General features: G+C 41.2%; 1 protein-coding gene across 1 annotated transcript; it reads right to left on the bottom strand.

Annotated features, from left to right (window-relative positions):
• Positions 1–2094: 2094 nt before the first annotated feature.
• Positions 2095–8793, bottom strand: prdx2 (peroxiredoxin 2). Its single transcript, XM_067973036.1, has 6 exons — positions 8691–8793; positions 5984–6101; positions 4596–4749; positions 3618–3740; positions 2906–3036; positions 2095–2386 (listed from the first exon to the last, which is right to left on the bottom strand). The coding sequence occupies exons 2-6, from the start codon at positions 6087–6089 to the stop codon at positions 2301–2303; spliced, it is 600 nt and encodes a 199-aa protein (XP_067829137.1). The 5' UTR covers positions 6090–6101; positions 8691–8793; the 3' UTR covers positions 2095–2300.
• Between the last annotated feature and the right edge of the window lie 5745 nt (positions 8794–14538).

Genomic DNA, 14538 nt, shown 5'->3' with positions numbered 1-14538 from the left:
CATCTCAGTCCTAAATATCCTACCCCATATCCTGAGACTGTGACCTTGTTCTAGGACGCCCCCCCGCCCCCCCCCAAGCCAGGGGAAACATCCTCCCTGCATCCAGTCTGTCTAGCCCGGTCAGAATTTTATACATTTCAATGAGATCCCTCACATTCTTCTAAACTCTAGTGGATACAGGCCTATTTGACCCAACCTCTCCATACAACAGTCCTGCCATCCCAGGAATCAGTCTGGTGAACCTTTGCTGCACTCTATGGCAAGTATATTCTTAGATAAGGAGACCAAAACTGCACACAATACTCCAGGTGTGGTCTCAAGGCCCTGTATAACTGCAGTAAGACATCCTTGCTCCTGTATCAAATCCTCTTGCAATGAAAGCCAACATACCGTTTGCCTTCCTAACTGCACCTGCATGGTTGCTTTCAGTGACTGGTGTACAAGGACCCCAGGTCCCTTTGTACATCAACATTTCCCACTAGCACCATTTAAATACTCTGCCTCTGTTTTTCCTTCCAAAGTGGATAACTTGACATTTATCCTCATTATACTGCATCTGTGTATTTGCCCACTCACTCAACTTGTCTAAATCACCTTGAAGCCTCTTCACAATCCCACCTAGTTTTGGGTAATCAGAAAACTTGAAAATATTACATTTGGTTCCCTCATCCAAATCATTGATATATATTGTGAATAGCTGGGGCCCCCAAGCACTGATGCCTGCAATACCCCACTAGTCACTGCCTGCCACCCTGAAAAAGACCCATTTATTCCTACTGTTTCCTGTCTTAACCAATTTTCAAACTATACCAGCATATTATCCCAATGCTTTAATTTTGCACACTAACCTCTTGTGGGACTTTATCAAAGGCCTTCTGAAAATCCAAATACACAGCCACTGGTTCTCCCAGATCTATTCTACCAGTTACATCCTCAAAAGAAAAACTCCAGTAGGTTTGTCAGATACAATTTCATAATCCCATGTTGACTTTGTCTAATCCCATTGATATTTTCCCTAAGTGTTCTGTTCTCACATCCTTTATAATAGACTCTAGCATTTTCCCTACTACTGATGTTAGGGAACTACAAACTGGTTAGTTTTTTTTTTTAAAGTTACATTTGCCACCCTCCAATCTGCAGGAACTGTTCCATAAATCTATAGAATTTTATGGCTACCTTTGTAGCCTGGGGTGCAGATTATCAGGCCCTGGGGATTTATCAGCTTTCAGTCCTATTAATTTCTCCAGCACTTTTAAAACTAATATCCTTCTCACTCGACCCTTGGTTCCCTAGCATTTCTGGAAAGTTATTATGTCCTCTTCCATGAGGACAGAACCAAAGTATTTGTTTAATTGCTCTGCCATTTCCTTGTTTGCAATTATAAATTCTCCTGCTTTTGACTGTAAGGGACCTATGTTTGTCTTTACTACTTTACATTGTTGTAGCTTTTACAGTCTGCTTTATGTTTCTTGCAAGTTTACTCACTATTCCACCCCCCCCCCCCACTCCATCTCAGTCCATTTTTGCTGAATTCTTAACTACTCCCAATCAGGCTTGCTACTTTATGACTCTTTGGATTGAGTATCTTTAATTTCTCCTGTCTCAGCTCTAAGTGACCCAAGTTCACTTTTGTTACTCTTACACTTGCAGAAGCTCTTACAATCTGTTTCTATTTCTTGCTAGTTCACTCATTCTATTTTCTCTATCAATTTTTTAAAATCATTATCCTTTGCTGATTTTCAAAACTCTCCCATGCCTCAGGCTTACTACTCTTGGCAACATTATAAGCCTCAATCTAATACTATCCTTAACTTCTAGCAGGCATGTCCTTCCAGATAGACTATGTCCACTACTGGTGACATTGCATACCCAAGAACAGGAGCAAGACAGCCTCAAATCTGCTGATATTCAGTTTATTAGCACTTGGTGGAGGAATAAGATACCAATATTTGTACTGACTCAATGGACAGGAGTGATTGAATAATGGCAGGGCAATTAGTGAATCCATTCACTTACCCACAGAAGGAGATTGGTGTGCTGCCTATAGACTAGACCCCAATCAGAGCAGAGTAATTAGGTGCAAAGATAGTTCAGCTCTTTCAACCCAAGTTTTATTCTGGCACAGTAAAAAACATTTTACAGGAGTATGACTGGACCTGGTTACTTGGAGCACAGATGCTTGAACAAATACTGACAATTCAACCTCCTACTGTGCAGCAATCTCTACATAGGTGCCTTCATAACAAAAATACAACATTTAGTCTTAATTCAGTGCTCAGTACTACTGTTGGACCAAGAGCCTACGACTGTTTTTCAAAGAACTTTTTGCTGTTGTGCACATCAGGCTTGATGGTGTCATGGCCAGGCTTCCAGCCAGCAGGGCAAACTAGAGATGACAAAAAAAAGGAAATGTTAATTTTGTACTATACTTTGCAAAATGACCCCTTTCATATAAAAGCCTGTTAATGCTGAAGTAAAATAGACTGGACATTCCACTGGCCCACCAGCCATGGTCCCTTTAACCCCAACAGCTGGCCTAATGTCCACTTTTGTCAATCCTCCTGTGCTCCCCACCCCTAAAGAATGTTCTTGCTGATTTTACTTCAAGGAAGTAAGCCAAAATATCATGACCACAAGGACAAGATGCTCTAGGGAAGAGACTTCCACATTTTGACTTAAACACAAGAATCCAGCCTCTGAGCAATCAGAAAGGTGTGCCATTGTAGAGGAAGGACTAAACTAGCTGGCCAGTGACTATACTCCTGCAAGTAGAATGTATTTAAAGTCAACTATTGGAGCAGCTAGCACAAGCATTTAGAAAATGCAAGAATGGTCATTTCATTCAGCCACTGGAGATGGAGCTTCTTTAAGTCAATTGGTTAATAAACTGCACAAGATACATCACCTTCTCCATGTTTGTCAGTGAACTGGAAGGCCTGCACCAGCCTTAGAGTCTCATCCACAGAACGGCCAACTGGAAGGTCATTGATTGTAATCTGACGCAGGATTCCTTTATCATCAATAATAAAGAGCCCTCTGAATAAGAGAAAGAAATCAGTTTATAGAAAGGTTATTTACCCCAAACCTCAACCTGAAAAACTCAGCCTAAAATCCAGTTCCATTTTGTCCAAGTCATAACTTGAAGTGCAGAATCCAGCCACTGGTCACTGATATAATCTCTAATCTGTAGACTCATTGACATGCAACAGATCCCAATAGCTAGGAGGTTCTTCCCTTTAAGTCTGCAGCAAGTTGGAATATTTCAGGCTGAACACAAGACCAACTCCACACTGTTCCTTTGATATTTAGAAAGTTTCTACCAGTACCTCACTGGAATCAAGTGCTGTCTAGACAACCCAATTATGGAAAGATATGGTTTTTCTGCTAGATAGTCTGCATATCAAGGGGACATAAAATTTAGTGCACCCATTACACTTCACTAAAATCCTAATACCATTAGGCTTAAGTCAGCAACCTTCAGCTCAAGACCAGGAATGATCAAGTAGCCCTGACTGCATGCCAGCTTGCTCAGAGCACCAATTGAGGAAAGTCAAAAAGGACTGTCAAACACTTCAGACCCCACCTTATGTTAGGTGGTAACTTCCATTTTTACTGACCTGTAAGCAATCCCTTCATCCTCCTTTAGAATACCATAGTCTTTGGAGATAGACTGAGTCAGGTCAGCAACCAGTGGGACTTTCATATGGCCAAGACCACCCTGTTTACGAGGGGTGTTGATCCTGAAAACACAGGAACATTAGTTGAAGTCTATATAGCTTTTAAAAAATGCAATAGAAAAAAGCTTGTAAATTTAAAGGGAATTTGAATATATCCTCCTTATTCCCTAAACAAGCAAACTCACTGATGCATTGGTATGAAAAGCCATTGTCCACAAGTCAACACCCAACTTCTACTTCAAATTTTAGAAGTCAATGATTTATGCTCATCTAGAAGCTAATATACCATTAACTATTTTGGAACCTACAGGACTGGTTTATAGGTGTGTAAGTAATTGGACAAAGCATTATTACAGCTAGATGGAAGTTTGGTGACAGTAGCTTTTAATGTACACATGTCATTTTTCACTATTTATTGGAATGGAGCAATTAATCTCACTTCCCTGCTCAAATCAAAATAGGTCACACTAACCAAATCATTAACAGGTTAACAAAATCATTCCTTCATGAATAGTTGCATTTAACCTGCCCCAGGGAACTAGCTTAGTGTGAATAAAGGCTCCACTGCTGAATCATTCTGGGTTAATAATTCAGTTCCATAAAATTGGAGCTCCCCAATGTCTCAGTGCAAAGATTTGGAGAAAGGAACTTAATAAAACTGTTGTGAACAGCCAATCAATTTTATTATACTAGATAACTAGCCCAGAAGTTTGAGCTGCAAGAGTACAGAATTTGAAAACTATGGGGCAGGAAAGAAGATTTGAGTTAATAATTATGTAGTATAATCTTAACACCTTGAAACACCAAGGAGCAGCATTTCTAAATAGGTCATGATGCCAATAGCTAAAATCAAAGGGAAGTTTGGTCTAAAAGATTCCTAAGCTCTTGCTTCCACTTTACAAATATAGGAATTTTTACCAGGCCAAGTGGCTGAAGTGAGAATCTGTGGAGGCACCAATTACTTCACAGTTGATCTTGTGAAACTCATCAGCTCGGTCACTGAATGCAATGATCTCAGTTGGGCAGACGAAGGTGAAATCCAGGGGGTAGAAGAAGAACACAATATATTTTCCTAGCATTGAAAACAGAAAACAGCTGGTATCAAGACATTATGAAATGCACATTTACCCAATCCACTTAAGCTGACTGGAGCTTTGGTTGTCATCTAATGACAAAGAAAACAAGATAAATGGGTGCTACTTTCATTCTATGTATATAGAGATAATTTGGAACACAGCATCAAACTTAAAGGTGATTATTTGGCAAGCAATGAAAAGAACTGTAGAAAATTTAGACACAGTTTGGATGAACATGAATAGAGATACCAAAGGCCTCAAATACATTGTTCTGAAAGCAGAAGTGCAGTTAGATAAAGCTATAAAAAGGCCAATAGCAATTTGGGTTTTATAAATAGGGACAGAGTACAAAGAGCAAAGATAACTTGTTAGGCTGCAGATAGAAGTTTTGGACACTTGACAAGGGACATTAAAGCAATACAGAGCATGCAATGTAGATTACCAGGGATCAAGTTACATCAAAACTAGAGCACAGAAACAGGTTATTTGGCCCAAGCTGTCATTTATACTCTACACAAGCCTCCTCTGTCTAACTATATCAGCATATCCTTCCTCCTGTGCTTATCTAGCTTCCCCTTAATACATTTGCCTCAACTACTCCTTGTGGAAGCAAGTGCCACATTCTTACCACTCTCTGCATAGAGAGGTTTCTCCTGGATTTATTAGTGACTATCTTGTATTTATGACCCCCCCCCCCCCTCAGGCCAACATTCTCTACATCTACCCTATTATCTTAAAAGACCTCCATCAGGTCACCCCTCAGCCTTCTCTTTTCTAGGAGAGCCCCACCCTGTTCAGCCTTTCCTGATAAGTATATCCTCAGGTCTGATAAATGGTCCTACTTGGAACATTGATGCCATAGTTTTCTTTCAAGGTGGCAACTGACCATTCTGCATTGTATTCTCTTCACTATCCCCACCCTTTACTTTTAAAGGGAGAAGCAAGCTTTGCAAGTTATGCAAACCATGTTATTGCAACAGATATTAACAGGTACTGTTGCCAAATTTAAAATCAGAAGCTGCTGAGACTAAAGCAGACTTTTTGCTTTAACTATTGAGTTTTTTTGCTTGGATTCCAACACTAGGACAAAGTCCTGTTCAGGTTCACTGAGATTGCTGCAATTCAGCACACTATGAATGTAGCAAAAACCTCCTTGAAATCAACAGAAGCAAATAGTGGAATTTTTTGAAAAGTGCTCTAGGAAGTTCAGCATCTCAACTGCCCCTTTACCTTTGTAACTGGACAGAGTCAGGTCCTTGAAATCTCCATTGGGCATCACAGCCTTTGCTGTGAAATCAGGTGCAGGGTGACCAATTTTAGCATTTCCAGCTGCCATCTTGAACAGTTACTGTATGGGAAGAGACACAAGAGACTCAAGGCAAATTCAAGACAACATTTGAGCCAAGAAAATGGACTGTAGTTAGAAGGTCTGAGGCATCACTTGAAAACTGCCTGTGCACCACTTTACATTCCTACCTACAATAGCAGGACACAATGCATTCCAAATTTTTAGATAAACTGTTCACAGTAATCCAGGCCCTTCTGCCAAGGCTCACATCCTGTTATACTGCAAGAGCTAAGCTCTGAAATACCATAATCCATCTTAGAAAGAAAAACCATGTGTCACATGGAAGATATTGAAAATAAATTTTACACTTGCTCTACAAAAGTTTTCCCCTCTCAAGGCATTCCCATCACCTGGTGTATCAAAGCACAAAAAGAAAGTCCCCAGTTGAATTTCCAGTCTGTGGAGAATCAAGTGATCTCAGGAATTGGAACAGCATTGGCTTCATCTATTGAAGAGTCAGGGAAATACTGCCAGGATTTCCAATCTATTACTATGCAGTGACCCTCACTGAAAGGGCATTCATTGACCCAGTTGTAACACCTGCAATCTGGGATCATACTTGCACAAGGCACCAGGCACCACAGGGCTGCCAGCATCTGAATTTACCCAGGAAGAGGCAGAAGTTGGGATACATAAATCAAGCCTCAAATTGGGTGGGTTTATGTAGAACATTTGGACACAGTCAGCTGAACTAATCTGTTTTGTACATCAGTTTGGCCCTTGTGAATGTCAGATTGACAGCACAGAACTGTCCTGTTAACCATGGAGGATACACATAATAGTTGAAGTGAAAATAAAACATGGAGGACTAAAGCTTCCTCACCACTGGTCCAGTTTATTTTTATTGGGTAGAAAAAAAGCTACCAAGAACAGAAGTAGATTTTTTTTAAAAACCCTTGGTATTGGAATCATTTTGGGCAACAATGATAACCTGACTAATGTAAAATCAGCAACTTCCACATTATTGCAACAAAGTGATTAATTTCCACTGAAGGCCTAATTTTTCCCAGAGGACCTACAGGTAAAGTCTTTCAAGTGGCCAAGTTGGTATCAAGCCCAACCCTTACTGGATGCAAGCATCCAACAAGTTCTGGCTAAGTGCAGCTGGGATGCCCATCCTCAGATCATAGGCATTTGCCATCTAGCTCAGACAAAAAAAAGGAAATCAGTATTACTAAACCTAGCAGCAGAAAATAGATCAGCCAGCCATTTAATCTGATTTGGGGGGTGGGGGAAAGAAAGTGACTCTTCCAAAGTTTCCTATTAACTACACAAGAAACACTCAATTTTCCTTCAGCTGTCTAACTAGAATTATTGGTATGCAAAGTGGCTTCTGCAAGTCAGTTCTATTCATTCAACAGATTAGAGCCAGATTCAAAATCCCAGACAATGGACACCAAGCTCATTTATTCATATAGGCTAGATATTGATTTTAGATACACAAGATCCCTGAAGAGAGTTTACTTTTGTTATATTTTAAAGCAATCCATTTTTTAAAAAAAGACATCCACTGTTCATTAGGATGCAAAGGAGTCTTGCTCCTAAAGTGAACAGTTTAAAGTAGATTCATCTCACTTCAATTAATGGCACCAATCTGGCAATTCATAGCAAGCAAAATTATTGTACAGCTTCAATTTTTCTAAAAAATTGTACAGCAAGTAATGCTCATAATTATAGATAGCAGTTCAATGGCACAAGTAGATACATTCTGAAAAGTTTAGAGATAGTGCAAAAGTCATGTTGAGTAAATAGAGTATGCATGGTCCCTCAACTCAGACTATTGCAATGGCGTTTAAACAAATATAGAGGCCAACATAATCAAGCGCCAAGATACCATTTGGGTGATGGAACTAACTCAGTAAGTTAGGGAAACATTCTTGGACCTGCTCTTCAGTTTATGAGATCTTCCATCACCACCCCGCCCAAGCAGCAGAAATGCCTCTTCCCCCACCCCCAAATTAGAAACTCAATTATTCGGTAATAATTAAAGCTAAATGTTGCAGTAGGGCTGCTTTTAGATCCATCTAGTCCCGCGAGTGATACTTTGATTTGATACTGATTAAATCGATTGATACATTTCGCAACACAGCATTGCGTTAGTTACTTGTAATGAAATGAGGATGTAATCAGCAAGGTTGCAAAACCTACTGTCTCTTGTAGCTATTCCCGTATCATTAAGACCCCAATCGCTCACACATTTAGTAAGTTTCTTTTTTTTAAAAAAATAAAAATAACCATCATCAAGTTCGCCAAGCATAGTTGCAAAAAAATAAAACAGTTTTATTGTGTCTTTAACAAAGAGGATTTGCGTCACGCGCGGCGCCCTTTGTACTACACGGAGCTGCAGCAAAGGAAGAGGCCATTCAGCCCATCCTCAATCAGATAGCGAGCCCAGCCCAACCACAAGAGTTACCAGGATTCCTTCCTTACTTTGCAAATACATGTCTACAAAAAAAAACTACAGACTTTTTTTCAAAAAAAGTAATTTTAAAGATAAACAATCGCGCAAATGCAACTACACACAATCAGAAAACACCAAACGTTTACTGCAACTTTTCAAATAAAGATGTGGTCCTTTGCACCACTTACATCGATCCGCACTGCGAGTCCACTAAGTTGCCCTGAACCTGCTCCTGGTGCCAGTGGCCTCTTCCACCTCACGTTCTCTTTTTTGTAATGAACGAAACCTCGCGATGTTTAGGTATCCAGGACGGCTGGGCTCCAATGTGACTCAGCAAAAAATTCAGCCCCCAGCACTTAAAGGGACAGGCACCGTGAAGCGTCAGCATGACTATAGAGCTTCAAGATCAATTAATCATGGTACAAGCATAACTAGTAACGTCCTCCTTGCGAGAGGGACAGGGTTCTCTTTGGGTCAGGATGACTCCAAGATGATGGGGAGTTTGGAATTGAGACCATCCTCGAGTAGACTAGGCAGCTTCACAATACTCCACGGTACTGCAGACAGCTGAACAGCCAAACTGGTTCATTAATGGGACCTGAAGAGGTTGGAGACCTGTTATGAGGTTGGGATTCTGCCCACTCCGGATAACCCTGTAAACCTACCCCCTAATAGCTAGTGTGATCTTAGCTGAATGAACAATAGGGAGCTTACTGGTGAATAGAGTGATTTTAAATGATTAAAACTTCAATAGTACTCTTATGCATACTTGGGGGGGGTCCTCAGCCTTGGCCTTTGCAAACCTGGGGCAAGCAAACCAGCACTGAGAAATGAACACTTTCCTGGGTTTAGATAAGTGGGCTGTGCCCCTATCAGAAGTGAGTGTGGATTTCACCGTAGTCTGGCTTGCAGATTCTCAAACATGACAAGTTTCACATCAGGCATTAGAAAAAAAATAGAACAGCTGAAGTCTTTTTTTAATATGGAGTTGAATTATGCAACAAGAGGCTCAATTCTTGGTCTATGCTGAACTAGCAGATCTTAGCTAGAGCAGTGGCCTCCCTTAGGTAGGGAAAATAATCTGCCAGGATTTCTGTTCATGATTATCACACCATTGCAGTGTGTGTGTGGGGGTGGGTGGTGTGTGTTGTGTGTATGCTGGATAAGGATATATTCATATTTGGCCAAGAGTCATACCTCGCCCACCATGGTCGAATAGCATGCTAACACTCTGTCTAGATAAAACATGAATAACATCAAGAAGGCCTTGAGCAAGGTACCAGAGTGATACTGTTATCTGTGGAACTGGGCCCTTGCATAACTCACTGCTAGAAGTGTATAAGTAGTGTGCCCCCTACTCTCCTCCTTTAAGACCCTTCTCAAACCCAACTCTTTGACTGAGGTTTTGGTGACCCCCCTCCTAATTTTTGGTTCAGCGTCTGCTCTTTTCCTTATGGCTCTGTGAAGTGCCTTGGGGCGTTTTGTTAAAGGTGCTATATAAATGCAAGTTGCTGTTCTATATAGGAAACTTGCCAGCGTCTGATTATCTGGAATCAACTAAACAGAGGAACGTTACAGACTCTACTGCCAATAATTTAGGCATTTTGACTAAAATATTGATATTGTTTGCTGGTACAGTGTTTTTTCTGCAAATAAAAATGGTCTCATTAGCATGGTGCTAAGAAATGTGGGAATATGTTTGTAACAATCAAAGGAGGGGTGCCCAAATTGATGCTTGTAAACAATTGTACTGCAGTGCTGTGGGTCTGTACTCACCAGGAACTGGATTGAGACAGTTTCACACTCAGTTCACCTTGGGGCCCTTACAGCCACCAGGCCAGTGTCTGGGCTGGATCTGAACCCAGATCTCATAGGTGGAAGGCCAGCATCTAATCCACTTCATCACTCAATCTCATTCCTCCCACCCCCCACCCTCTCCCATAGTCCCTTAGGCAAGTTTTGGTGGTTTTTGTCAGCAGTTTGGGTGATGACGATAATTTTGTGATTGTATCATCTGATTTGTAACATCTGAGCTATTGTAACACGCCATGTGAGCAGCTTTGATATTAACCATTAGTTATCTGCATTTCAGAGGTGAGTAGGATGCCTTGAATATATTACAGGACCAGAAAAGTACCTGCAAAAATCTCCTGTAGCTGCTCTAAAACCACATTACAGACCAGATGTACTATATTATAGAGACATCGAGTTACATCAAAACTACAGAAACAGGCCATTCAACCCAACTGGTCCATGCCGGCGTTTATGCTCCACACGAGCCTCCTCCCTCCCTACTTCATCTAACCCTATCAGCATATCCATCTAATCCTTTCTCCCTCATGTGTTTATCTAGCTTCCTCTTAAATGTATCTATGCTATTTTCCTCAACTACTCCTAGTGGTGGCCCGTTCCGCTATCTCACCACTCTTTGGGTAAAGAAGTTTCTCCTGAATTCCCTATTGGATTTATTAGTGACTATCTTATAATTATGACCTCTAGTTTTGGTCTCCCCCACAAGTGGAAATATTTTCTCTACATCTACCCTATTAAACCCTTTCATTATCTTAAGGACCTCGATCAGGCCACCCCTCAGCCTTCTCTTTTCTAGAGAAAAGAGCTCCAGCCTGTTCACCCTTTCCTGATAAGGCTATCCTCTCAGTTCTGGTATCATCCTTGGGAATCTTTTTTGCACCCTCTCCAATGCCTCTATATCTTTTCTTTAGTGTGGAGAGCAGAACTGTGCACAGTACTCCCAGTGTGGTCTAACTAAGGTTCTGTATAAGTTTAACATAACTTCTCTGTTTTTCAATTCTATCTCTCGCAGAAATGAATGCCAGTGATTGATTTGCCTTTTTTATGGCCATATTAATCTGCGTCATTACTTTTAGTGATTTCTGTATCTGTATCCGTAGATCTCTTTTCTCCTCTATCCCATTCAGACTCTTATTATTCAAGCAGTATGTGACCTCCTTATTCTTCCCACCAAAATGCACCACCTCACACTTATCTATATTGAAATTCATTTGCCAATTACACGCCCATTCTGCAAGTTTATTAATGTCTTCTTGCATTTTGACGCATTCCTCCTTTGTATTAACTACACCCCACAATTTGGTGTCGTCCGCAAATTTTGAAATTGTACTTCCAATTCCCAAATCCAAATTGTTAATATAATTTTGTAAATGTTTAAACACATCTTGTTTGAAGGTGCTGTTTCAGTTAAACCTAACCTATGAAACCTCATGCAGTGTCCCATAGATAAGAGCAACGCTACACACTTGGCATGTTATGATAAGGAACTACAGTTATAGGAGTTCACCCTAGGGTGTGCTTGTGCAAGCCTCTATCTTCAGCCTTTAATATTTCACCATCAATGCTTCTTGTGAAAGTAAAGAGCCGGAAAATAACTGTTCTTTTGTGTGCACATTAGTTTCTCTTTCTATTGATTTGTTTTTCGTTTAAAAGGGCACTGTCTTCACGAAAAAAAATCTATTTGGCAAACTGCTTTTTGTTTGGGGGGAGGGAGAAAGTCACCGTGTGTGCAATTTCTGTTCCACGTAGGTGATGGGACTAGGTGCTTTAACTGTGACTTGTCACGGCTTTTTACGCAAGTCAAAGAGTTTAAATAAGGGGTTTGCCAAGTTCTGTTTCCATAAAGACGATGGGGTAAGTGCCTTGGGATGTTTCACTATGTTAAAGACGTTATATAAATGTTGTTGTAGAATTTTGTCTAGGACGGTAGTGTAAAAACGGGCGGTATTGCATCAGCCGCCTATTATACGCCTGGCCCGATATTCAATTCCATTTGACTTCAGTGGAATTGAATATTGTGAAGGGAGGATAACTGGTGGCCATTGTGATACCACTCATTATGCACTACCACCCCAGACAAATTTCTACCCCAACATCCTTTAAAAAGTGTGGGGGGGTGCAGGGAAGATACTAAGGTAAATTCATTGATGTCATTCTCCCAGTGAATAAACATCCGACCATGGCTTCGGTCTATTTTGAGTTGAGCCAATTAAGTGGCACTGAGGTTTGCCCAATGCCTCCAGTGCAAAATATCACGACAAGTTTTGACTAATACTAAAAGCCCAATCAAACTAAAATGTTTGCAATTGCAATGTTTGATCTGGTTTTGTTCATGGATGATACAGATGTGTCCAGCTGTGCCCACTGATCGTGAAAGGCTTCATGTGTACCAGTGTCTATCATATGATCTCTTTCCAGGGTCACCGAGCACGCACAAGGCCTTGGAAGACTGGCAGGCAGCGGCATAAAAATGGCATTAATGGCGTCTGCACCAGATGTCTTGTTGGAGTTTAGAGAGCCAACAACCTGCCAGAAATAAAACCATACATTGGTTATACTGGCAAAACAGAATGATATAAAGGGAAGGAGGTTTGTTTTGCTGAGATCATCATAATTAGAGTTGGCAGAAACAAAAAGGTCGGCTTTCATTTTAGGAGAGCCAGTAGATAAACCATCAGGATGGAAAGGGGGGGGGGAAACAGTTTCACCAAAGTGTTGAGCAATGACTTTGGTAAAAGGCCAGAAGGTGTGGCTGCTGGAATGATTGAAAGCCAGCGCTAAAAGCAGGCTTACAAGGGCGGATAAAGTTGACAAGGATGCTTCAGAGTGTTAGGCAGGAATTTAGTGAGACAGCAGAATGAAATGCATGGTTGAAACAATAGGCAGATTGAGTGGAAGGGGAAGAGTGAGGTCTGGAAACTTTCATTGCCAGCTGTAATATCAGTTACTCCATTGGCTCAGAGGAGTAACAGCAGCAGGTGGACCAGGAGATAGCAGCAAAGAATTTTGGAAGACCATCCCAGTTGCTGATTTAAAATGTTCAACAAAACAGGTCTCAAAAGGTGAACAGATTCTGCCTTGTCACCTTCCCAAAACAGGACTGTCAAGGATCTTGATGTCTGTTTATTCTTAGGGAATGCAGATAAACAAGGGTGGGTGTATATAATAAATTGAGCAAGACTTTAAAGCACCATCACCTTAACGCCTCAGGCTTCTCACATTAAGGGAACTCGGGACATGAATCAGATTAGAGTGCGCAACATTGTACTAAAAAACCCAGAGGCATAATTCTTGAAGAGAGAGGGTGCCTGGAACCAGACCATGATTTGAAAGCATAATGGAACCCACCCTGCAATCCCAGATAAGGATATTGGTATCAGCCCTAGCTCAGTGGTCCTACTCTTGACTCTGTTTCAGATGGTTGTAGGTTGGAGCCCCAATCAAGAGACTTGAGCACGTAATCTAGGCTAACACTTCAGTGCAGTTCTCAGGGACTGCTGCACTGTCGGTGGTGCTTTCTTTCGGTTGAGACATTAAACTAAGGCACCACCTGCCCTCTCAGGTGGACATTAAAGATCCCATGGCCCTATCTTTACCCATCAACCAATACCACTAAAACAGACTATCTGGTCATTTATCTCATTGCTGTTTTTGGATCTTGCTGAGTGCAAATTGGCTGCAGTGTTTCCCTACAACAGTACACAACAGTGACTACACTTCAAAATTACCCCGTTGGCTGCGAAGCACTTTGGGATGCCCTGGGGTCCATGAAGGTTCTATATGAATGCAAATTCTTTCTTTCTTCTTTCGTGTTCACCAATGCCTTCTAGAATAGGGCTGAGTGGTGAACAGATAAAAACCCGCCCAGCCTCTGCAGAGTTCGTCATTATACAGATAGGCCCCCTGAAGAAAATACCAGTTTTCTACTTGTGGAAGTAGGGTAAAATCTTTTGCCATTTAATTAGAGTTGAGGCTTCTCACATTAAGGGAACTCGGGACATGAATCAGATTAGAGTGCGCAACATTGTACCAAAAAACCCAGAGGCATAATTCTTAAACACCCCAGCCCTTTGTAATCAACTCAGTTGGATATTGTCAGCAGGCCATTTTACCCGTGAAGGGTGTGAGTGAACAGAAAAGTCGAGGCTGATCCTGCCCTGACCCAATGTATAGATTGCATTTTCCAGCAGAACAAAGGGACAGGAGTAGGCCATTCAGCCCCTC

The sequence above is a fragment of the Heptranchias perlo genome, chromosome 37 (assembly GCF_035084215.1).
Source record: "Heptranchias perlo isolate sHepPer1 chromosome 37, sHepPer1.hap1, whole genome shotgun sequence".
NCBI lineage: Eukaryota > Metazoa > Chordata > Chondrichthyes > Hexanchiformes > Hexanchidae > Heptranchias > Heptranchias perlo.
This window is presented reverse-complemented; position numbering and strand designations above follow the sequence as displayed.

Coding starts and splice junctions, on each gene's coding strand:
- prdx2 (XM_067973036.1), bottom strand. CDS start 6,089: ATGGCAGCTGGAAATGCTAAAATTGGTCACCCTGCACCTGATTTCACA. Junction 4,750..5,983: donor GACTCTGTCCAGTTACAAAG/GTAAAGGGGCAG, acceptor TTTCAATGCTAG/GAAAATATATTGTGTTCTTC. Junction 2,387..2,905: donor CACTGACAAACATGGAGAAG/GTGATGTATCTT, acceptor TGTCATCTCTAG/TTTGCCCTGCTGGCTGGAAG.